Below are 26187 nucleotides of genomic sequence, written 5' to 3'. Positions count from 1 at the left end.
TCCTATTCGCTATTGACGACAAAGCATTGCGAGCAGTCGTAGCCGTAAAATCTCCAGGTAGCACTAGTCTGACGCAACTTTTCCTTTCTGCATTATGAAAGACTGCTACGTAACCTATAGCCAGTTTTTAAAAAACGCCAGTCGCGGTTTTCGTCGCGCTATCTTCTCTGGTAACGTTCCTTCTAGAACATTTGCGAGGAACTGATTGTGTCGTATTGTGTGACCAATCCACTCGTGTCTTATTCTCTCTGTTGTTCTCCTAAATGACTGTTCTGTGCCAATTATTTGCAAAAGTTCCTGATGGTTGGTTTTATCTATTAATTTTTTTCTTATTCTCAGAGTATTTCCGTCTTTTTCGAATTAATTTCCATTTTGCACTGACCGCTTGGTACTTTATCCATAACTTGTAAGATTCTTTGAAGATTTTTTTTCATCTGGAGCTATCAAAGAGTTATGTCAGCCAGAAATCTAAGCATCTGTTTCCTGTCTCCATGTATTCGGGTACCTGTACGTTTTTCTCTGCATTCGTTTATTGCATAGACCATATATAACATAGACCGCGCATGTCCCGATCTCTGCCGTGTTAACGCTTGAAACCATCTAAGTCGGCAGAAAGCCGAGTTCCTGTCGTTACGCGCCGTGTGAAGTGGAGCTGACAGTTACAGTTTCTCACATTTAGAGCTGAATTCAAGCATTGATTTTAACAATTCAGTGAACTGTAGTACTACTCTTACAATTGTAGTAGTGCAGTTAACCTGTTCTTCCGAAATTCTTGATAATAAATCAGCGGTTATCGGTTTTACACGTGGTCACGTTGATACGTATTGACAGTTCTTTTAAAAAGCGACATAACGATTGTTCTTTAGCGAATATTTGTTTTTTTTCTTTTGCATTGTGAATTCTTGTACTTAACCACTTCCACAAGAGTGGAAGACAAAATAACAATTTCGAAAGCAGCATTAGTTTTCTAACGATTCCACAAGAATAAGTGTGAAATGCTTTAGTAAGCCTTTGTAAGAAAGGAAATTCGTTTATGTGCAAAATGTCAGGTATTTACACAAAATAAGCACGTATGTTTTCTGACGTTTTCTTAATCCAGTACAGATACCGAAACGATATCAAGATTTAGTCATTCACCAAGTTTTACATCCAAGGACCAACATCCATCCTAACGTTCAACTTACGGGAATACTTCTGCAAGTATTTTAAAGTAATTCACTTACACAACTTAGATTTTCGTCACTTTCCCTAATCTGTAGGATACAAAACAAGACTAATCTGAGCATATATGGAGGTATTTACTTCTGCATCTACTAAAAAGCACAACATTTGATCTGTAACAAAAATGTCATAAATTGTGCACTTTAAATGCATAATGACATGGTCGGCTTCGCGCCCCGAGTCACGTGACTTAAATGTTGGTTTCAGTAAATGGTTCAAATGGCTCTAAGCGCTATGGGACTTAACATCTGAGGTCATCAGTCCCCTAGACTTAGAACTACTTAAACCTAACCTAAGGACATCACACACATCCATGCCCGAGGCAGAATTCGAACCTGCGACCGTAGCAGCCGCGCGGTTCCGGACTGAAGGGCCTAGAAACGCTCTGTCACAGCGGCCGGCTTGGTTTCAGTAAAGTGACATCATGCGCACTCTACGTTATCTATGGTCTGTGGTTTATTGCCTGTTCTGTGAAGATGTTGAATAGGGTTGGAGACTGATTGCGTCCTCGTCTAAAGTCTGTAAGTATTATAGCTTCTGTTTGTTCATTTCTTGTGTTTACTAGAATCCTAAGGAAATGCGGTTCACCTACGAGTGACGTGACTTACAAAATCCGTGTTCGACTGATCGCCGAGTGGGCGCCAGCTTCCCACCAGATCTGTATAGATAGCAGATCGTTCCATCATTTTATAAACTCATTGTCATTGCTGTTAATAGTTATTTTCATTCCAGAGAAATAACGGAACCAAGGCAGTTCAAGAACATTTTTTCACCACACTCCCCCCGAGTCCCTCAGAGAGAAGGCGTTATTTCTTCGGCTCTTGCTATGATCTGTAATAATACATAAAAATCTACTGATTCTCAAAGTGCTTTCTTCTCTTAAATAAATACTACATAGATAAACAATAAATTTCAAAATCTTATTCCATTGCTAAAGAGAAGAAGAACTTGATTTCGATTTAAGTAATTCTTGACATCTTTAAAGCTTTAAGTGGAACAATTTTGTTATTAGGTATACAGGGTGGATTATAATTAATATCGAAAACTGACACGAGTGAAAGTAGGGAAAACATTCCAGTAAACAAACCGTCTGCTAGGTACCAACCCCACAGCCTTCAGTATGAAGTATTGACGTAGTCAATACAAAAGTAAAAATGCTTCCAAATTCAGTCTCTAGATCGCTTTCCTTTATTTCAGTGTGACTGGTTTCGGGCTAGCTGCCCATCTTCAGATCATTTGTTACAGTTATAGAGCAACCTGTCCAATGTGGAACTAAAAGTTCACTATCATAACTCAGTGTTATGACAGTGAACTCTCAGATCCACGTTGGACTGGTTACTCTGTAACAAATGATCTGAAGAAGGACAGCTGGCCCGAAACCAGTCACACAGAATAAAGAAAAGCGATTTGGAGACTGAATTTTCGCACTTTTTTATAGGCAACGATCGCGGTAATTTCATCCAGACGAATACGTCTAGTTCTGATAAAATACAAATGTACTTCAAACGTAAACTGTTCTAGTTCCTATCTAATTGGGCTCGATTTTCACCTCAGGGCTATATTACCTAGCGCAACGTTGTGGAATGTGGTACATGCATGATGGGTCACAGATACCTTTTGTTGCTGATGTAAGACGACAGATAACACGTCACGGTGGTCCAAGGTGTATGGGTCAAACTCAGCGTGCACCTTGCCCTCCAAGATATCGGGACCACTGCAGAGGCGAGTGCAGTCTTTCTTTTTCCTGGCCTTTAACCTGAATTTTCACGGCGACGGCGCGGCGAGTTAATTTCTCGGATTTGGCAATGTAGAGGCTAGAGGGTGTGCGGACGTCATTCCTGTCGCTATACCCATTCCCCAGGATGGATTTTGTGCAGGGGAAAGGGACCCAAAACGACATACTATAACGTTAATTACCTTTCCCAATTTTTCATCTCAGTTACAGCTATATAAATGCAATTTTACATTGGACTGAGATTTCCAGAGTAGCATATGCATAAAGAATTTGCTATAAATTCACAATTTCCACAATGTTGTCAGCGAGTAATTTTGGGCTACCCAGTGGGGCGTAATGACACATCTTTTCTCTTTGCAGAGTTGTTACTTTATTTTTACCATTAAGGTGTTAGCATATACATAAATTATTGTATAAATAAACTGAAAAGCCAAAGAAATTGGCAACCCTGCCTAATATCGTGTAGGGCCCCCGCGAGCACGCAGAAGTGGTGCAACACGACGTGGCATGGACTCGACAAATATCTGAAGTAGTGCTGGAAGGAATTGACACCATGAATCCTGCAGGGCTGTCCATAAATCCGTAAGAGTACGAGGGGGTGGAGTTCTCTTCTGAACAGCACGTTGCAAGGCGTCCCAGATATGCTCAGTAATGTTCGTGTCTGGGGAGTTTGGTGGCCAGCGGAAGTGTTTAAACTCAGAAGAGTGATCCTGTAGCCACTGTGTAGCAATTCTGGACGTGTGAGGTGTCGCACTGTCCTGCTGGAATTGCCCAAGCCCGTCGGAATGCACATTGGACATGAATGGATGCAGGTGATCAGAGAGGATGCTTACTCATATGTCAGAGTCGTATCTAGACGTATCACGGGTCCCATGTCACTCCAACTGCAGACGCCCCATACCATTACAGAGCCTCCACCAGCTTGAACAGTCCCCTGCTAACGTGCAGAGTCCTTGCATTCATGAGGTTGTCTCCATACCCGTACACGTCCAACCGCTCGATACAATCTGAAACGAGACTCGTCCGACCAGGCAACACGTTTCTAGTCATCAACAGTCTAATGTTAGTGTTGACGGGGCCAGGCGAGACCTGCAACCATCAAGGGTAAACGAGTGAGCCTACGGCTCCATAAGGCCATATCGATGATGTTTCGTTGAATGGTTCGCATGTTGACGCTTGTTTATGGTCAAGCATTGAAATTTGCACCAATTTGCGGAAGGGTTGCACTTCTGTCACGTTGATCGATTCTCTTCAATCGTCGTTGATCCCGTTCTTGCAAGATCTTTTTCCGGCCGCAGCGATGTAGGAGATTTGATGTTTTACACACGTGAAATGGTCGTACGGGGAAATCTCCACTTCATTGCTACCTCGGAACGCTGTGTCCCATCGTTCGTGCGGCGACAATAACACCACGCTCAAACTCACTAAAATCTTGATAACCTGCGATTGTAGCAACAGTAACGGAAGCGCCGTATTCTGCCTGTTTTTATAAGCAGACACACTACATTTCATCACTCGGTAAGGTATGTGATGGAGCAATGCAAGAACGGCATAGTCCTGTGTCACCATGCTCTCATCAACACAAGCATAATCTTTTGTCGTAATTGCGACAACTAACAAAGACACAATCAAAGAGAATGTGTTCGAAATGTTTGTGAATCGTGCAACCGAGGTGGGGCGTGGATACAAGCCCGGTATTCGCCCAGTTGGACATGCGAAACCACCTAAAAGCCACTTCCAGGCTGGCCGCAACACCAGTCCTCATTGTTGACCGGCATTTTTTTTCTTTTTTTACATTTTATTTCACATAACAGCTAGAAACATAACGAATATTTGGACAAATAAACAAAACAAACTTCATGGTCATAAATTAATTCAGAGCTATAGCTTGTAATTACAAGATTACCTGCAGTATAGTTCGAGATGCGTTAACTGCATGGACACATCCAGTGGTTTCGGGAAAACCTCGATAAAGTACCAGAATACTTAGTTCCAGCACAACGATAGCCTGATTTGTGCACAGATGAATGTTAGCACTTGGTACATATGTAATAAGAAACTCATTTAAGATGATACACTAACTTTTACAAAAGCTTTTGTGTTAAAATATTGTCATAAACTTAATATATTGTAATCTTAAGAAAATTCTCGTACTGGTGTGTGATTTTGTATTTTGGATGATGAGTTGCTTTCTCATGTTCATCCGATGAATATGGGAGATACTGTAATTTATCTGTTAATTTAACTCCAAAAAATTGTGTGTGCCTTGATCCACAGTGCTGCATATCCTTTGCTCTTTGAAACTGTTTCCATTCGGATCCCATGGCGTTAGGCCTGTCTGTCCGTTCAATTCATCCGTCGAATCATATCCCTTGCAGTTAAAACTGTCCGCTGCATGTAGAAACTGTAATGCAACTTGGAGTTGGCCGCTACTGTCCGGTTTACCAGTTAGTACCAAGTCGATCTGTTATTGTTTTATTTATTTTTTTATTTTTCATTTACCTTCTACCCATGTCCGTAGGAGTATACCAAAAGAATGTTTCTCATTCAGTTATGAGAACAGGGGCGTTATAGTAATTGTAAAATTACAACTGTGTTTATATATATATATATATATATATATATATATATATATATATGTGTTGTATTTTAAGGCGTTAATAGTATTTGTCTGTGTGTGTGTGTGTGTGTGTGTTGTATTTTAAGGCGTTAATAGTATTTTTTAAAATTTTCACAGTGTTATTTCATTATAATATTAATTCGTATATTTTATTCCTATGTTTATTCTTCACTGAGATTTGGTGCATTCCTTCGTAAGAAACCGATCGTAGAAACATTCGAAACATAGAAATTCCCACACTTCGACAATCGCGCGAAGGCGGATTTGCCACAGTGACATTTCTTCGCACGAGTCCCAGCCGGGAAAGGAAGGTTGTTAACATTGCTGAAGATTTCACGCGTTGGCAATAATTTCGCAGCAAATCACGCATAACGGATCATTTTCCCGAAAACTGACGTCTGCAGTTGATCATGAATCGAGGAATTTCACCAAAAATAATTTCAAATAATTTTCTCATTCATTTATTGATTTATTTTTTATTCATTCGTGTGACATACAATTAGTAGACGGATAAGGACAACGTTATTTCGGTGTACATTGGAAACATACGTGTCGTAATCTTCTGTGGACATGGGTTGATTAACGAAAAACAAACATAAAAATAATAATGCGGTTTAGAACAGGGGGCTCAAAACTGTGAAGCCGCGAAGGTAGTCATTGTGCCACCACTGCTGTTGAACTATTTACTCGGTAAAAGACACAGTTATGAACTGGTACCTCGAAAACTTCGTCCGTCGCTTTCTCAGAAACGATCGAGTATCTACGCATAAGCCGAGATGCGTGTCCGCTTATTTTCGCCCCTCTTCCGCTGAGCGAAGTATCGAGGAAGCCGGCCTTGTTCTCCCCGTAAGCGAAAAAGACAACTCTCGCGAAATCGTGCATCAAAATAAGGGCACAAGGCGATCCCCTCTGACGTCATGCGCACAATGAAAGAATCGCGTTTACATCCGCGCAGCGTTTACTCCGCCCCCCAACCCCGCTGAAAGCAGCATCTCTTCCGTTGCAGAGCTGAAGACGCTCGGGCTGTCGCAGCTGAACGAGCTGTACCTCGAACTGGAGGTGCTGATCCGCGAGTTCTCGGAGACGCTGATCGCCGAGCTGGCGCTGCGCGACGAGCTGGAGTACGAGAAGGAGCTGAAGAACACGTTCATCTCACTGCTGCTCGCCGTGCAGAACCGCCGGCGCCAGTACCACGTGGAGCGCAAGCGCGGCAGCCGCAACGGCACCACCCGCACGCCCAACGGGCTCGACCCTAAGGTGAGCTCTACCACCTCTCATTTTCTCTGCTGTACTTCGAATTTCACTTCTTGAAGATAGGTAGTATGTAAATCTGCAGGCTTCGTGGCCGTTGTCACTGAAGTTAAAATCTTCTGGGTTATTAGACCGCGTCATGTTTCTTCTAAAATGTTCGACGCTTCGACCCCTCTGCTGGGATCTTCCTCAGGAACACTAATGCTAGAACACTGTCAGAGACGAGTGCCGCGTCCACTTATAAAGGGGGAATTTTCTGGCGTTCGTGCTGGAGGATTTTTTTTTTTTTTCTTTATTGTGATTTCATTCCCCTGCCCCATATGGGCAGGGGAGGGCTGTCAGCGGCACAATCCGCCGCTCTTCAGCCGAGTGACATGAACTTAAAATAAGAATAAAATGGTACATACATAAGGCGATAAAGGGGAACTTAAAACAGAATAATGGGAGAAAATGGAGGTAAAAAATATAGACTAACACGGAGATGTTCATGGAGGACAGTTAAAAAAAGTCAGCAGAAAGTTAAAAAACACAGTTGGCGATTCTTCAAAACTCAGAGAAGACACTGAATGGACATGCACACGTTAAAAGTTGGCCACAGTAGTAAAAACACTGCGGAACAACACACTTAAAACCCACTTGGAGCACACACAACGAAGAAGAAAACTGCCAGGCGGGACCTGCCGAGGGAAAGGGCAGAGAGGATGGAAAAGGAGGGGAGAGCAAGGGGCAGCAGTGGAGGCGGCGGGATGAAGAGAGTAGGGGTCTCGGCGGGTACACGAAGAGGCAGGAGACACATGGGGCGGGAGACGAAGAGGGAAGACAGGGCAGGAGGGAGTGCAGAGACACTGAAAGGAGGCACAAGAGATGGAGGGGGAGTAGGAGGGGGAAGCCGCACAGGAGGAGGGATGGGGAGGAGAGGGAGCCCTGAGAAGGAGGGAGGAAGATGGGGTTAGAGTGGGTAGGAAGAGTAGATGTCAGGGTGAAGCTCATCATCCGGGAGGGGTAGACGGTGGAAGTTGCGTTGGGAAAGGAGATGAAGGGTGTGGAGATGGAGAGAGGGTGGGATACAACGGTAAAGGCGCGGCAACTGGTTGGGGGTGGAGAGGAAGGGAGACATCAGAGGGTGAGGGGGATCAAGGCGGCGGACAATATATAATGTGCGGATGTGTTCGAGGAAAAGGAGAATATGGGGGAAGGGGATGAGGCCGTAGAGGATGCACGTGGGGGACGGAAGGCGGATGCGGAAGGCGAGGCGGAGCGCATGACGTTCGAGGATTTGGAGGGCATTATAGAACCGGGGAGGGGCGGAAATCCAAGCTACGCTGGCATAACAGAGGATAGGGCAGATCAAGGATTTGTAGGTGTGAAGGATGGTGGAAGGATGCAGACCCCACGTCCGGCCGGACAGGAGTTTCAGGAGGCGGAGGCGGTTGTGAGCTTTGTTTTGGATGGTAAGGAGATGGGGAGTCCAGGTGAGGTGGCGGTCGAGTGTGAGGCCAAGGTATTTGAGGGTAGAAGTGAGGTGGATACGACGGCCATAAATGGCGATATAGAAATCATGGAGGCGGAAGGAGCGGGTGGTGCGGCCTATGATGATCGCCTGGGTCTTGGAGGGATTAACACGGAGGAACCACTGGTTGCGCCAAGTGGTGAATTGGTCAAGGTGTGCTGGAGAAGTGATAGTATTGGTTAAAATACATGTGGCTACCATTGGTGGGCCATAGTCATTGGCTAATACAGAAGAAGGGGCGTTGGTGGCTCATCTCCTGTGGATACCATTGGCGGTCATCGTCATTGGATAGAAAGGCACTGTTCCACACTTATGCTGGAGAAGGGTTATTGGTTGAAATGCCTGCTACCGCTATTGGTTGGTCGTCATCAGTGGCTAGATTCGAAACGGACAGAGCAAGAGAGGGGGAATGTTTACCCAAAATATTATTGTCCGTCGAGGTGACTTGCAGCGCGTTGTTCATGCTGCTCACACACCGCGGCCGCGTATTTTCTTCCTTGACGGCGAGGAGCCACGATGCCGGAAGCCTATAGCCGTCCTCTCTATTGAAATTAGATGAATTCTTAGAAATTTCAACCGCTTCTCTTACCTTTCTTCTATAAATGTTTGTTTCTTTAGCCAGTACACGTACGTTATTAAAATCGATGTCAGAGCCACAGTTCTCATTCCGTCAGGTTACCGTTCGTTTCCAGGGTCACTGACCGCATAAGCAGAAGTTTAAAGAAAAATGGTATTCAGACATCTTTCTTTAGTCAAAACAAAATAAAAGACTTTTTCCGACGGAAAACGGATGCACCTGATTACCTCCACAGTGCAGGCGTCTATCAAGCGTCATGTGGCTGCGGCAAAGTGTATATAGGCGAAACGGGAAGAACTGTTAAAGAACGCATTAAGGAACACGAACGGCACATGTGGCTAAATCAAAGTGCAAAATCGGCGGTAGCGGAACATCACGAGAACTGTGGCTATTGACATCTATTTTAATAACGTACGTGTACTGGCTGAAGAAACAAACATTTATAGAAGAAAGGTCCGAGAAGCGGTTCAAATTTCTAAGAATTCGTCTAATTTCAATAGAGAGGACGGCTATAGGCTTCCGGTATCGTGGCTCCCCGCCATCAAGGAAGTAAATACGCGGGCGCGGTGTTTGAGCGGCATAAACAACGCACTGCAAGTCACCTCGGCGTACAATAAAATTTTGGGTAAACATTCCCCCTCTCTTGCTCTGTCCGTTTCGAATCTAGCCACTGATGACGACCAACCAATAGCGGTAGTAGGTATTTCAACCAATAACCCTTCTCCAGCATAAGTGTGGAACAGTGCCTTTCTATCGAATGATGATGACCGCCAATGGTATCCACAGGAGATGAGCTTCTGTATTAGCCAATGACTATGGCCCAACAATGGTAGCCACATGTATTTTAACCAATACTATCACTTCTCGAGCACGAACGCCAGAAAATTCCCCCTTTATAAGTGGACGCGTCACTCGTCTCTGACAGTGTTCTAGCAGCAGTGGACACCAAAAGTTCCCGAGGAAGATCCCAGCAGAGGGGTCGAAACGTCGAACATTTTAGAAGATACATGACGCGGCCTAATAACCCAGAAGATTTTAACTTCAAAGACAGGTACTGCCCGGCCATTCTAGCTTCTTATAATGTTAAAAGTCCACTTTCGATTTTCTACGAGGGGCGTTCAATAAGTAATGAAACCATTTTTTTCTCGGCCGATTTCAGTTTAAAAAATTCGAAATTAGTTGTGGGACATATATTTTCGCTTCAGCCCCTATAGTTTCGTGAAGTTCCTATCGTGGCTGAGCTATACGTACCCTTCAAAATGGCGTCTGTAACAGAGGTGCGTTCCGAGCAGAGAGCTGTCATCGAGTTTCTTTTGGCGGAAAACCAGATCATAGCTGATATTCCTAAGCACTTGCAGAATGTCTATGGAGACCTCACAGTGAACAAAAGCACGGTGAGTCGTCGGGCGAGTCGTCTGTCACAGTCGCAACAAGATCGCGCGAACCTGTCCGATCTCCCGCGTGGCGGCCGGCCGCACGCAACTGTGCCTGCTGCGATGCCGGAATGTGTGCACACACTCATTTGTTGTGACCGAAGGAGCACAATCAAACACCTCGCTGCACGACTGGACGTCTCTGTCGGTCTTCTTTGACTGTTCTCCCTCATCCATCTTATAGCCCAGATCTCGTACCTTCCGACTTCCATTTGTTTGGCCCAATCAAGGATGCACTTTGCGGGAAACGTATGTGGAGGATGGGAAGGTTATCGATGCAGTGAGACGTCAGCTCTGATGTTGACCAAAAGAGTGGTACCGTGCAACGGTACGGGCCCTCCCCAATAAGATAGAGTAAGGGGGCCACACTGAATGGAGATTATATTGAAAGTAGGGTTTTGTAGCCAAAAGAATGAGGAATAATATGGTCTATTACAATCCCAAATGAAACCTACCTGCCCGCATCTCGTGGTCGTGCAGTAGCGTTCTCGCTTCCCACGCCCGGGTTCCCGGGTTCGATTCCCGGCGGGGTCAGGGATTTTCTCTGCCTCGTGATGGCTGGGTGTTGTGTGTGATGTCCTTAGGTTAGTTAGGTTTAAGTAGTTCTAAGTTCTAGGGGACTGATGACCATAGATGTTAAGTCCCATAGTGCTCAGAGCCATTTTGAAACCTACCTTCTCCCAGAAAAAAAGTGTCGCATTACTTGTCGAATGCCCCTTGTAGTAGGAGCATTTACTGTGCTGCAAACAGCGTGCAAGTAAGTGTCACAGTGGGTTACCGTGTCATAGATTGCACACATCCAGGCATTGCAACACGTGGCTGCAATGGTCTCACACCACATGCAGCAATAGTCTGTCCTTTGTAGCCTGCACCTGAGCATCCATTTCCTCGAGATCGGTTGCTACAGGTGGGAGTCACAATCACACGTTACAAAACACCACAGACACTTTCAATTGAGCAGAAGTCTGCCTGTGCCGCTGGCTGTGGCGGAGTACCCACAGCTGTAAGTGCTTGCAAGGCGAGCATTGTCCCATTAAATTAGACACTAGGGGTGGCTGTTCGGGAAGGATGGCACCAATGGGTACAGGACCTCCTGGGCATACCTTGAGGCTGTAATAGTACCCAAGAGAAACTACGTAAGATCTTGCATCGCCACACTGACACTCCGGGATGGTAGAATGCGTGTTTGGACACCTCCGATAACTTGACGTGGTGCTCCCCACCTCAACTGCAGACACCAATCCACTGGTTGCTACCACTAAGATAGAAGTGCAACTCAGCACTGAAGATAATCCATTGTCTGCTTGACCCCATACCTGTTACCCCCAAACGGGCAGTACAGTCCCGTTTCCTGCCTCATGACTACCAGCAACCAGTTAACGACTTTAGCGCCAGACTGTAAGAGATTCATAATCTCTTTCTTCTTTCTTTCCTTATGTCATCAGTTTTATGACCAGTCTGATGTGGCCTGCCATAAATTCTTCTCTCGGCAGTCTCTTATTTCCTGGATATATTTCAACCTCTGTCTTCCCCTACAGTTTTTGCCCTCTAGCATTCCCTCGAGTACAGTGGAAGCTGTTCTCTGTTGTCTTAAACATGTCCCTGCTTCCCATGCCTTCTTCTAGTCAGTGTTTTCTCTCTTCACCAGTTTTACACAGAACCTCCTCCTCTCTTACATCATCCATCCTCCAATTTTGAAAGTTGTTGTATAGTACCAGATTGCAAATATTTTGATTGTCTTATTTTCCAGTTTTCCCACAGTCCATGACACTTCCACAAATCCCATGCTATAAATGTGCATTCTCAAAGAATTTCTCACATTAAGTCTATATCTGACACTAGAAGACTTCTTTTGGCCAGAAATGCCTGGTCTTTTTTTTTTATATATTTCTTATAGGACTTAACTGCTCAGTTCATCAGTCCCTAGGCTTACACACTACTTAACCTAAATCATCCTAAGGACAAACACACAAACCCATGCCCGAGGGAGGACTCGAACCTCTGCCGGGACCAGCCGCACAGCCCATGACTGCAGCGCATTAGACCGCTCGGCTAATCCTGCGAATGCCTAGTCTGCTTTTTATGTCCTCCTCGCTTTGTCCATCATATATTTTTTGCTTTCAAGGTAGCAGAATCTTTTCACTTAATCTGCATTATGGTCCCCAGTTTTAATGCCAGTTTTATCACTAATCCCTCTAGTACTACCCATTACTTTCATCTTTCTTAGATTTATTCTCTGTTCACAGTGTGGCTGATAAGAATGTTCATTCAATCAATAGGTCCTGCAAACCTTACTCACTTTCAACTGAGGATACCAGTGCCATCAATGAATCTGATAATTGAATCTTAATCCCAGTTCTAAGCCTTTCATTTATTTCTGTCATTACCTCTTCGATGTATAGGTTGAACAGTAGGGGCAAAGGCTGCATCTACAAGTATATTATTGTTACTTCTTGTAATGTGATCGGAATTATACAATTCATGTTATATTTACCTTCATTTTCGACCACAAACACCATCAGAGAGTACATGTGTTGGCACTCAAATGTAGAAATCCCAGTGCTTCTGAGTTGGCTTCTGTTAGATGTTCAACCATCTGCTTTACATTAGTGTTAAGGTAACTCATTTGATCTGAAACTTGCAAGACAGTAGATCACGTTTGGTGTGTAACTGATAACAAGTTGGGCAAGAGGCTGGGTTGCTTTAGAAAACAAAACTAAGGCATCTGTGTGTAAGGCCAAGGATTTTTCTCAGCATGGTAGCAGTAAAATAATATCTTGTAATTTTGTGTTTCAGTACCTGACAACAGTCATCCCATATCACTTAGGCAGTGGACCTCCAGACAATCAAGCTCTACAAGTGCTTATAAAAAGTAAGTAGTACTATACAGTGTAGTGACTTCATTACAACTATCTCGTAGCATACAGAGTAGAAATTGTGAAATATATACTGTGCTCACTTGTGATGATTTTTCTGGGTTCAGAAAGACTACCAAGTAGGAAGCACTGTGCTTTCCACAGGCACAGATAATGTGATACACAGCTTCCTCTGATCATCCATGACATCAAAAGATAGGAGACAACAGTTCAGTGGTTGGTACCATGTTTATTGACTTTCAGAATGCCTCAGATAGTTTCCAACAGAGCCCAGTAAGCAAAATACATCTGAAATATCCAAACATATGTGCTACTGGACTGGACACAGTACTTTGTATGTTGTTCTTAACGGGTAAGCACTGTCAGAAGCAAAGGCAGCATCTTGCGTACTTCAAGGTCGTCTGACAGGATCGCTGTTTTTCGTGATATATGTAAATGACCTGATGGATAATGTCAGTAGCCCTGTGAAGCTGTTGGGATGGATGCAGATGTATACAGCGAGGCGATTTTCAATAGAAACTTGTTGCAAAATGCAAAGTGACATGCAGATGACCAGCACCTGTTGCAAAGATTGACAGCTGTCTCTAAAGCAGTTTAACGAGAATAACTGGAGAAAAACATCTGATGCAAAAAGGAGCTCAAAAATAACTGGAATCTTAATGCTCTGCACCGTGTAGTTGTAGTACCACTAGGAGGCTGTCGCAGGACCTCTCCTAAGTCTGCCTGCCAAGCTGCATCAGCTGACAACGATGAGACTGTTTTTTTAAAACTCGTGTATAAATGGTTTTCTCATTATAAAAAAGGGGAAATGGCTGCTAAAGATCAGCCATAGTCTGCCAAAACTGAGGTACAGAGTGGCAAAACCTGTAATCCCATCAGCGAAGATAAACAGAGGACAATCTACATATCATCATGAAGACCTATATGGGTTATCCTGGAGCACAATTCAGTGCATTTTGAACCTTGATTTGGGAAGAGTGGCAGTAAAGTTTGTGTGCAGACTTTTCACTGCCAATCAAAAGCCTGTCTTCAAATGAATGACACATTTGAAGACTATCCTAATCATTTCAACGTCAGTGAATCCAGTGGATCGTGGTGCTATGGGTATGATCCAGAAAGTAAACAACATTCAAGTCAATGGCAATCCCCTGGCTTGCCTTGTCCAAAAAAAGCTCATCAAGTGAAATAATCAAATATCAAGACAATGCTGATCTGGCCATTCTTTATTTTCTTTTTTTCAGATCATAAGGATTGCACACTCAAATTTTACTCTCAAAGGCAAGCATTAAACCAACTATTTTATTTGGATATTATGAAAAGGTTGCACAGGAGTTTGATGCAAAAAGTCCGGCTTTGAGGTTTTTCAACGAGTGGTTGCTGCAACATTACAATGTTTCCGTCCATAGGACTCTCACTGTTTGCCAGTTTTTTGCCTCAACGGAGACAACTACCTTGATCCACATGCCTTATTCACCACATTTAGCTCCCTCAGACTTCTTCCTGCTCCTTAACATGAAAAAAGTCTTGAAAGGAAGGCATTTTATCAATGTCAACAACATAAAACATTATGGCATGACATTTTTAGCAGGTATCAAGGAGGAAGGTGCCTCCAACACTGGAATGTAGGTTTGGACATGTTCACTAGTACTAATGAAGAGTACATTCAAGGAGATAAAAGCTATATTAAAAATTATGTACATGCCTTTTATAAAGAAATTCCAATTATTTTTGGGCACCCTCTCGTGCTGTTTTACAGTGCGGTCAGTAATCCGTCACTGGGATGAGTCATAACCTTCAAGTATGTACGAGTACCTGTTGGGAGTGATTAAGTTGGAAGAGCCACAGGACTCTATCCACTGCATGGGAAGAGGCCAAATTCAGGTGTTTCAGAAGAATTTTAAGGAGACGTAAATCACACATGAAGTTACACACAAAACCATACTCTGATAATTGTTTGAATATAATTCATTGTTCTGACACCTTTAACGAATCGGATGAGCAGAAAAGAAGTGTGGCACAGCTCATCATGGATTTGTTTGGTCAGTATCAAAGTTTCACAGCACTCTCAACAAACTGTAGTGAGAGATGCTAACATTCAAAGATATAAGCCTTGATGATGGAAGAATGTTCATAAAAGTTATATTTTGTGCACAGCTCTCAATGGATGTGGAACATGCGTAGTCAGAGAAGACACAAGTGAAATGATTCAAAGTTTTAGAGTATAGTGTTTCGGAAAATTGTTGAAGAGCAGTTGAATTGGTCGAGTAAGGAATGAAGACTTGCAACAACAAGAAAAAATAAAATAATGACTTTAAGGGCACTCAAATATGTCAGTGGCACGAAGACTTTTAAAGTACTAGAACCCAGTATGTTGTCCTGTATGGCAAGTGTTCACTGGAGACAAGCGTATCAACAGGAGTGCCTCAGGAAAGTGGGATACGAGCACTCTTGTTCTCCACGTACATACACTACTAGACAGACAGAGTGAGCAGCAACCTGCGACTGATTGTTGCAGATGCTGTAGTTTACGGAAAAGTGTTTGTCTAAGAACAACTACAGGAGGATACAGGATGACTTTGATAGACTTTCTGTTTGGTATAATGGGTGGCTACTTGCACTAAATGTGGAAAAAATGTAAGTTACATCAGACAAGCGGCACATATTACAGCACAAGTTGTTGCTGAAAACTGTTGTTGAAGGAATAGCACAGGGATGAACCACAGGGGCTGTCCTAGATAAGAATATATGTCAGGTCATCAGTGATGAGAGATGCAGCAGCTATACTGAAATGAATAGCAGTGACAGGAATGGAGAACGGTTCCTAACCAGCTGTGAGGGTGGGTCATGAGTTGTGTTCAGATAGCTCAGTCGGTAGAGAACTTGCCTGCGAAAAGCAAAGGTTCCGGCTTGAGTTTCTGCTCCGGTACACAGTTTTAATCTGCCAGCAAGTTTCCATTGTTTGTTTGCATGTACATGTCCACAGTCCTGGGACACAAATCCCCGCACGACAGCATGACAGCACACCACCAGAGGAGCCAAACAAAACTGCCAAGCTTGTGGATAAGGTGGAGTACTGTGCGGTAACTTGCTTTTAGTGGCATTGAAAATATTTCTGCTACCACAAACTGATCCATTTTACTTCTTTAGCGGTCTGAAGTGGCCTGACCCAGCTGCAACATTTTCACTAGTCATGTAAACAAATTACTGTATGACACACTGCTTTATCATTGGTTGCTCGATTTTATTTTGTCTTCTCTAGCAGCATGCTATGGTCCTAAGTAGCATAAATTCCACTCTGTACCAAGTGTGTACCTGCAAAGAGACAAAGACTTAATAATATAATTTTATTTTTTTGGGTTGGTAGTTAAAATTTTATGACTACCCCTTTAGTGAATGTGTATCATCGAGGAGGGGGGGGGGGGGATTGTAATGAAGTACTTTGACTTCGAAGACTTTTTTCTACATTCTATACTGCAAGACAACAATGATTTACTTTCTTGATGTGACTGTTAACATGTGTCAACTGTTGTCCAGCTCAAGTACCTGTCACCATATATAATTTTATGCTTCTTTTTTACTTTCAGTCCTGAAGGCTATAAATGAGGACAGCCCAACGGTTCCTACTCTGCTCACGGACTACATTCTGAAAGGTAAAGCTGCTCTCTGTTTTAGTATAAGATGATAACAACATATGTCTGTATCTAGTCTTTTTCTCTATTGTTTAGGAATAAAGGAGACAACTCACCAAAAGGCAGAAGCTCTGCATCATCGATACGTACTAATTCGTCAACTGATCTTCCGTGCCGTATCCTCAGACACGCCTGATCCTCACATCGATCCCAAGAATCACCCACAAAGAAGCAGCCCCCTTGTCACCCAATACCACCCCGGACTGGAATGACTGAACCACATCATTTTTTTTTCCATTATCTATCATCATGCCCTGAAATGAGGGACATCCTACCCAAGATACTTCCAACCCTTCCCAAACTGGTGTTCCACTGCCCACCCAACCTCACAACATTCTAGTCCATCCCTATGCCTCCCACCCTCAATCCCCTGTGACAGGGATCATACCCCTGTGGAAGTCCCAGATACAAGACCTGCCCAATCCAGCCACCCAGCAGCACCTGCTCCAGTGCCATCACAGGCTCATTCTACTGCCATCAGAGGCGAGGCCACCAGTGAAAGCACCCACTGCACAGCATTTTACATTGGTATGACAACCAACCAGCTGTCAACTAGAATGAGTGGCCACTGTCAAACAGTTGCCAAAAACAAGGTGGGCAGTCCAGTAGCACAATGTGCAGCAGAGCACAGCACAGCGTGTGAGATTTCAGTGGATGCTTCACAACCCATGCCATCTAGTTCTTCCTTACCAAAACCACCAGCATTTCTGAGTTGCACAGATGGGACCTATCCTTACAGCACGACCTTCACCCCCACCCAATTTGTGTGCCCACATCAGCTCGTTATGTGCTGTTATCTCACACGCTAGGCCATGAAATTGCTTGCCCAGCTGTCTGCCACCAAGCCTGTCTACTGCAACCATAGCTAGCCCACAGACAGCTCCCCACTCTCCCAAGAGCTGCTGAACACTTCCCTCCAACCCTCTCCCTGCCTCCTGCCTCTCTCTACCCCACCCCACCCCTCCACCCACCCTGCCTCATCCCAGTACATTCAGTCTGGACCAGGAAAGTGCTGGCAGTCGCCTGAACTTAATGTGGGGAGATAGGTGTGTGTGTGTGTGTGTGTGTGTGTGTGTGTGTGTGTGTGTGTGTGTTTCTCTTACAAGCTTAAAAAAGGAAGTGCATTCCGAAAGCTAGCCAAGCTCTGTACCTTCTGTTTGTGTACCTACCGAGGATGCGGTGCTTCTGCCTTTTGACGAGTCATCTTCTTCATTCCTAAATAATTCGTAATTCTCAACCAAAACTTTCCATACATTATTAGTCTTTTTCTCTCTTTGATTTCCTTTTGGTAACATCCAACACTATCTGGTCGTTGTTTTTTGCTAGTTAAGTTCGTTTTTTTTCACTCATGTATTTTTAGCATAAATACATACAGGAAAATTATTTTCGAATGTAAACACAGTTAAACCACAGACATTTATCATATGATGAAAACAAATAAAAATACGTAACTTTTATGGACAAATGTCCACAATCACAAGCTCATACATACTTACATCGCCAGACCTAGATTCCTGACCTATTCGATTGCTTCATATAATGCACAGTGAATGTCCATTATTGTTCCTTTGTGCACTTGAACATGGTAGTCAGCCACAATATGGTGGATTGACTGTAAGAAGACAGTCCAGTCACAGTTTGTAGAAATAGCCCATCCCCACTTTTGCAATAGCTAATCACACATGCCTTGCCCAGTTTTAATGTACGTTCCTGATCCTTAATTGACATCTGCAGAGTTTTAATCCTCGTATCCACATGGAAGGGTTCTCAATTGGATGCTTGTTGAGAACTGATGACAGATCTCACTGGATTTTTCATGAATCGCTGACACTGACAGAGGGCCCAACAAAGTTGTTTGTTGTGCATGACCACAGCTTCCTTGATTTCAAGTGTTGGTGTTACTTTGTTTTGGGGCACAAAAATAACTAGGGTCAGATGCACCCATGTCAAAAGTGTAGAACACGAAAAAAAAGGAGTTAAGAATGACTACACGTTCCGCCCAATTGATGGAAGGAAAGACAGCTAAATACAGCAACTTGCATAAAGGCCCATAAAATACGCCATAGAGAACAGAGGAACTGAATTAAAGATTAAATGTTCTTCACCATATTGCTGCGATGGGCAAAAAGTAAAACGCTGTTGACAGCCCACGCACCATTTGCTAAAGTGGCCGACAACTCAGATGGCAAACATAAATGAGAACGTAAGTGGTTAAGAAAAAGGGCATTCTGTCAGGAAATGGCGAACCGTTAAAAGTTGAGCAAAGTGAGCTCAAAAAGGTAGGGGAACACCACTTGACAAATGGCAATGGCTAAAAAGACAGTGCCCAATACGCCTAGCTAAAATGATCTTACAGTGAGAGGGCCAAGAGCAGGTTGTCCACAAGTGACAGCTTTCCTGGACCTGTTGCACTAAGAGATGGATGGTGTAAAGCACACAGAGACTCTGAAGGGCACTGAGAGAGTTGGAGCAGATGATGCAATTGATTTCCCAGTCTCCGGATGTACTGCGTGCCATGATACAGGACGAAGAGCTCGTCGGTGCCAGTGACGAACGAACACCCGCCACAGTGGTCAGTCCGAGATCAATCAGTTACACAAAGGTACTATTGCAGAGTTCTGTGCGAAGGCCACGGAACTGAAGGCAATAGAGCAAGGCTGGACTACTCTCCTTAGGAAGTGAATGAAGGCCAAGACGAACATGGGCTGCTGCACGAAACCAAGGTGATGAAGGATTCACACGCATCGGCAAAGTGGCAGGTAGCATCAGGTTAAGCTGCCGGAGCAAGAGGCGAAAGCGAACTCCAGGAAGTAAGACGGACAGACGTGAAGATGCATAAACGAAACACCCATAGTATACTTTCCAATGGACAAAGGGCTGGTACAAATGGAGGAGGGTGGTTCAAAAATGGTTCAAATGGCTCTGAGCACTATGGGACTCAACTGCTGAGGTCATTAGTCCCCTAGAACTTAGAACTAGTTAAACCTAACTAACCTAAAGACATCACAAACATCCATGCCCGAGGCAGGATTCGAACCTGCGACCGTAGCGGTCTTGCGGTTCCAGACTGCAGCGCCTTTAGAGGAGGGTGGTCTGATCTGTTTGCCAAGCAGTATAGCTGAGGATATGTAGGACACTGAACGACCGCTTACAGCGGGTTGCCAGGTAAGACTCGTGGGAGGACCAAGAAAGTTTCCTACCAAGCATGAGCCCCAGGAATTTCTTAGTTTCAACGAACAGAAGAGCAAGAGGCCCAAGATGTAAAGGCAGTGGAAGAAACCAATTGTGCCACAAGAAATTCATACAAATGGTTTTGTGACTGGAAAAGCAAAAGCCATTGTCAATGCTCCACGAGTAAAAATGATCGAGACATCGTTGAAGATGCTCTCAAGGAGACAAGTCCGTGGGGAACTGCAATAGATCACAAAATTGTCAACGAAAAGGGAGCCGGAGATGTCCAGCGGGAGACAGGCCATATTAGAGTTAGTGGCGCTAGCAAAAGGGGACGACGCCCAGGACGGAACCTGAGACACACTGTTCCCATGGATGAAGATGTCCGGCAAGGCAGAACCCACATGCACCTTGAAAACACTGTCTTTTAAAAATTCCTGAAGGAAATGGGGCATGTGGCCACAGAAGCCCTGAGTGTAGAGATCGTGGAGGATACCAGTCCTCCAGCAGGTGTCGTGGGCTTTCTCCAAATCGAGAAACACGGCCACAGTCTGGTATTTCCGCAGAAAACCATTCTTGACGTGGGTTGAAAAAGCGACAAGATAGCCAGCTACAGAATGGATCGTAACACATCTGAAATGTAACGTCCACTGTTCAAAGTGCCGTCAATGCGAACAAGAGGTGACCGAGACGTGTAACCAATGGCACCCCATACTATCATGCCGGGTGATACACCAATATGGTGATGACGAATACACGCTTCCTGTAGTGTCGGCAGACTTGCCAACACTACGCACACTAATTGAAAGAGGCGGCCAAGATGCACGCGCTAACTCACGAAGGATGGAGTGAGGTCTGAAACAGGAGACTTAATGAATGTGATAAAGAAAATACGTATCTTTGGAATATACTTAACTTTTAATACATCCTTGTATACATCGTTCTTGATGAGACATCTGCAGATTGTGGCGATACAAGTGACTCTTTATATACAAGCTATTTAAGGCTAATGGCGCCTTGCTAAGTCGTAGCCATTAACTTAGCTGAAGGCTATTCTAACTGTCTCTCGGCAAATGAGAGCAAAGGCTTCGTCCGTATAGTCGCTAGCAACGTCGTCGTACAACTGGGCGAGTTCTCGTACGTCTCTCGAGACCTGCCGTGTGGTGGCACTCGGTCTACGACCACACGGTGGCGACACGCGGGTCCGACATGTACTAATGGACCGCGGCCGATTTAAGCTACCACCTAGCAAGTGTGGTGTCTGGCAGTGACACCACACTTCCAATGTGCGTTCACCGCAATGTCGCCAAACACGGATGCGACCATCCTGCCGCTGTAAACAGAACCTGGATTCATCCGAAAAAATGACTTTTTGCCATTCGTGCACACAGGTTCGTCATTGACTACACCATTGCAGGCGCTCCTGTCTGTGATGCAGCGTCAAGGGTAACCGCAGCCACGGTCTCCGAGCTGATAGTCCATGCTGCTGCAAACGTCATCGAACTGTTCATGCAGATGGTTGTTGTCTTGCAAGCGTCCCCATCTGTTGACTCAGGGATCGAGACGAGGCTGCACGATCCGTTGCAGCCATGCGGATAAGATGCCTGTCATCTCGACTGCTAATAATACGAGGCCGTTGGGATCCAGCACGGCGTTCCGTATTACCCTCCTGAACCGACCGATTCCATATTCTGCTAACAATCATTGGATCTCGACCAACGCGAGCAGCAATGTCGCGATACGATAAACCAGAATCGCGATAGGCTACAATCTGACCTTTATCAAAGTCGGAAACGTGATGGTACGCATTTCTCCTCCTTACACGAGGCATCACAACAACGTTTCACCAGGCAACGCCGGTCAACTGCTGCTTGTGTATGAGAAATCGGTCGGAAGCTTTCCTCATGTCAGCATGTTGTAGGTGTCGCCACCGGCGCCAGCCTTGTGTGAATGCTCTGAAAAGCTAATGATTTGCATATCACAGCATCTTCTTCCTGTCGGTTAAATTTCGCATCTGTAACACGTCATCTTCGTGCTGCAGCAATTTTAATGGCCAGTAATGCACGTATGAAGGAGAAAGCGATATCCCGCAAGAGAGAGGTTTTGCAACTTCTCGATGTGAACGTCGTCCAGCCCTGGGGCAGAGGATTGGGACGAAGTTAGAGTATGATCTAGCTCCCTCACAGTAAAGGCAGCATTGTAGTATTCAGGATTCAGAGAAGAGAAGCCTATCGCCCAAGCCTTCGCCACTCGTTTCCAACGGAGAAGGCAGGATGATAGTGAGTGGAGCTCAAAATCTTCGCAAAAAAGGTGTTGTAGATAACAATATAGTCCAGTATGACATCATCTGCTACTGTCAGGCCGGAAATTGAGCAATGAACCTTGGTCCCAGAGAGCCGTCGGAGGTTGCCACAGGACAAAAGAGGGAGTGGAACTGTTAAAAGAACTAGTTAAGGGAATACAGTTATCTTTATTGCTATCCCGAAGAATTCGAAGACACTGTGCATGCAACTGTTTATAACAAATGCAGTTTTTCATCATAGGATGATGGTTAAAAATGCGGAGAGCACATCTGCACACGCATATCGCATCATTGCATGCCTCGGTCAGTGTGGTAAAGAGGAATTGCGGCAGTAAGGATAACGTTTGTGAGATATTCTCCCTTGTCATCACGACTGGGGAAATGATGTTCGTCGAAGGCCGCCAGGGAGGAGTAAAGCCTCCAGCCGGCCTTCGAAAGCTGCCATTTGGATGTGCGTGTAGTTGAGGTAGGAGTCAGCAAACGGACAGCACAAGGGAAACAGTCACTCGAGTACATGTCAGAGATAACAGACCACTTGAGATGATGGGGAAGCTGGGCAGTTTTGCTGTGTTTTGTTTTAGGGCACAAAAACAACTAGGGTCATACACACACACATGTCAAATCTGTAAAACGCAAAGCCAAAGAGAGGAGTTAAAAACGACTACATGTCAATCCCAATCGACGGAAGAGAAGACAGCTGAAACAGGGTCGTGGAGAAAAGTCTATAAGATATCCCACAGAGAAACGGAGGTCCAGAACTGAAAATTAAATGGGCTTCACCATATTGCTACGACGGATAAAAAGTAAAATGTGGTTGATGGCCCACAGGTCGTTCGATAAAACGGCTGATAACTTAGACGGCAAACACAAATGAGAACATAATTGGTTTAGAAAAAGGTCATTCCGTCAGGAAATGGCGGACCATCAAAAGTTGAGCACAATGTGCACAAAGTGGAGGGGGATCACCACTTAACAAACGGCGATGTTTATAACGACATTGCCCAATACGCAACCTAGTTAAAATAATCTGCTCACAGCAAGAGGGCTGAGAGGTCACCCAAGCAACTGGGAAAGGCTTAATAACCTGGAGTTTGTTTCCAGTGGTGATACCAAAGTGGAACCACCTGCTGAGGTACGAGGACTGCAGCCTTGGCAGCAGCCTCGTTTCCTGTCAGACTGGCGTGATGAGGAACCCGTATAAACATCAGAGTGGCTCCGTCAAGAGCAAGCAAGTCACATCTATCCTGGACCCGTTGCATGAAGGGATGAAAAGTATTCAGCTGACACAGTCATTGAAGGGCACTGAGAGAGTCTGAGCAGATGACGCAATGTCGCTCAACACATTCCGTGGCCTGATACAAGGCGAAGAGCTCTGCTGTGAATACTGAACAGTGTTCCAGAAGCTGATACCGAAAAACGTTGGTGCCAATGATGAACACATACCCGACACTATGTCAGTTTGAGAGCCATCAGAGTACATAAAGGTACTATCGCAAAGTTCCATGCAAAGGTTGTGAAACTGAAGGCGATAGAGCAAGGCTGGAGTAGTGTCATTAGGAAGCGAATGAAGGCCAAGGTGAACACGGTCCGCCGCAAGAAGCCAAGGTGGTGAAGGGTTCACTCCCACCAGGAAAGTTGCAGGTAGCGTGAAGTTAACCCGACGGAGCAAGAGCTGAAAGCAAACTCCAGGAGGTAACAGAGAAGACGGACACGCCCCATTCTGGCGATCCAAGGAGTCATCAACGAAGGAGGCATAGGATGGTTGGCCATGCATGACAAATGGCATGCATATCAAATGAGAAGAAAGTCACAGAAGTAACACAGAGGTATTTTGGCAGTTTCTGCTTACAGACTCTCAACGCGGTTAGTGAAATAGGCGCCAGTGGCAAACAGATGCCACGATGGTGGATAGAATTGAGACGGCATAAGAGGGCAGACATGCAGATGCAAAAACGAAACATCCATAGTCTAGTTTCGAACGGACAAGGGACTGGAACAAACAGAGGGGGTGGTTCGATCAGCTCGCCAGGAAGTATCAGTGAGGACAAGTAGGACATTGAGGGACCGCATACAGTGGACTGCCAGGTAAGACATGTGGGAGAACCAAGAAAGTTTCTTGGCGAGATCCAGGAATTTCATAGTTTCAACGAACGGAAGAGCAACAGGCCCAAGATGTAAAGACAGTGGAAGAAACCAATTGTACCACCACAAATTCATACAAACGGTTTTGTCAGTGGAAAAATGAAAGCCATTGTCGATACTCCATGAGTGAAGACGATCGAGACATCGTTGAAGACGCCACTCAATCAGACAAGTCCATAGAAAGCTGCAATACATGGCAAAATCATTGAAAAAAAAAGGGAGGCGGAGATGCCCCATGGGAGACAACCCATAATAGGGTTAGTGGTGATAGCAAAGAGGGCGACACTCAGGACAGAATCCTGAGGCACACCATTTTCTTGGATAAAGGTGTCTGAGTCAAGGCAGAACCCAAAGATACCTTGAAAACACGGTCTTTTAAAAATTCCTGAGGGAAATGAGGCCTGCGGCCTTTGAGGCCCCACGTGTGGAGGGTATGGAGGATACCAGTCCTCCAGCAGGTGTCATGGGCTTTGTCCAAATCGAAAAACATGGCCACAGTCTGAGATTTCTGCAGGAACCCACTCATGACATGGGTGGATAAAGTCATGAGACTGTCAACTGCAGAATGGCGTGCATGAAAGCTGCACTGCATGGTGGTTCATAAATTTTGAGACTCAAGCCACCATAACAGCCAGGCATGAATCATACGTTCCATCACCTTGCAAACACAACTGATGAGAGAAATTGAGTGGTAGCTAGAAGAAAAGTGTTTGTCCTTACCAGTCTTAGATATGGGTATAACAGTGGCTTCACGCCAGCGTCTGTGAAACGTGCCCTCTGCTGAGAAGCGGCAGAGGATCAGCATGAAGTGAGAGCATGATCTAGCTCCCTCATAGTAAAGGCAGCACTGTAGCAGTTACGATTCTGAGATGATAAGGGAATTGCCCGAGCATCCTCTGCTCGTAGGAAGGCAGGATGATGGTGAGTGCAACTCGAAATCTCAGCAAAATGGCGGCCCAATGTGTTGGAGAGAGCAATAGAGTCCGCTATGAAATCGTTTGTTACAGTCCCAGAGAGCTGTCGGAGGTTGGCCCACACAATGAAACAGGGAGTGGAACTGCTAAAAGAACCCGTGAATGAAATCCAGCTAGCATTTTAGCTATCCCAGAGCATGCGACAACACTGTGCATGCAACTGTTCATAATGAATGCAGTTTTACATCGTAGGATGATAGTTAAAAATGCGGAGAGCACGTCTCCAGGCATGAATTGCGTCAAGGCATGCCTCAGTCCACCAAAGGACTGGGACACGGCCTGGTAAAGAGGAAGTGCATGGAATGAAACTTTCTGTAGCAGTAAGAATAATATTTGTAATATATTCTACATGTTCATCACAACTGCAGAAATGTTGTACATCGAAGGTCGCCAGGAAGGAAGTGTGTGTGGAGTCTGAAACGAACGTGGGTGCTGCAGGTTTAAGGCAGATGATTGAGAAGGTCAGCCAAGACAGCACCTCTCTGACAGATTCTAGGAGATGGATCGCATTAAAGTCATTGAGCAGCAGAAAGAGGTGAGGTAGCAACCCAATAAGCTGGAGGAAGCCTACCCTGGTGACATGGAATGATGGATGTAAACGGTACACAGGGAAAAGGTCAAGAGAGGAAGGAAGGGGGCAAACTGCAACAGCCTAAAGCCACATAGTCATGGAGATGGGTTGGCTA

The 26187-nt window shown here is 44.9% G+C and overlaps 1 protein-coding gene across 1 annotated transcript in view; it reads left to right on the top strand.

Moving 5' to 3' along the window:
* The window catches only part of LOC126210099 (fasciculation and elongation protein zeta-2), a 465381-nt gene that overhangs the window by 433355 nt on the left and 5839 nt on the right, over nt 1–26187 (top strand). The window contains exons 5-7 of the mRNA XM_049939235.1: nt 6583–6833; nt 13144–13219; nt 16808–16873. Coding sequence (XP_049795192.1) covers nt 6583–6833; nt 13144–13219; nt 16808–16873 — 393 coding nt within the window. The remainder of the gene's footprint in view (nt 1–6582; nt 6834–13143; nt 13220–16807; nt 16874–26187) is intronic.

The sequence above is a fragment of the Schistocerca nitens genome, chromosome 10, assembly GCF_023898315.1.
Source record: "Schistocerca nitens isolate TAMUIC-IGC-003100 chromosome 10, iqSchNite1.1, whole genome shotgun sequence".
NCBI lineage: Eukaryota > Metazoa > Arthropoda > Insecta > Orthoptera > Acrididae > Schistocerca > Schistocerca nitens.
This window is presented reverse-complemented; position numbering and strand designations above follow the sequence as displayed.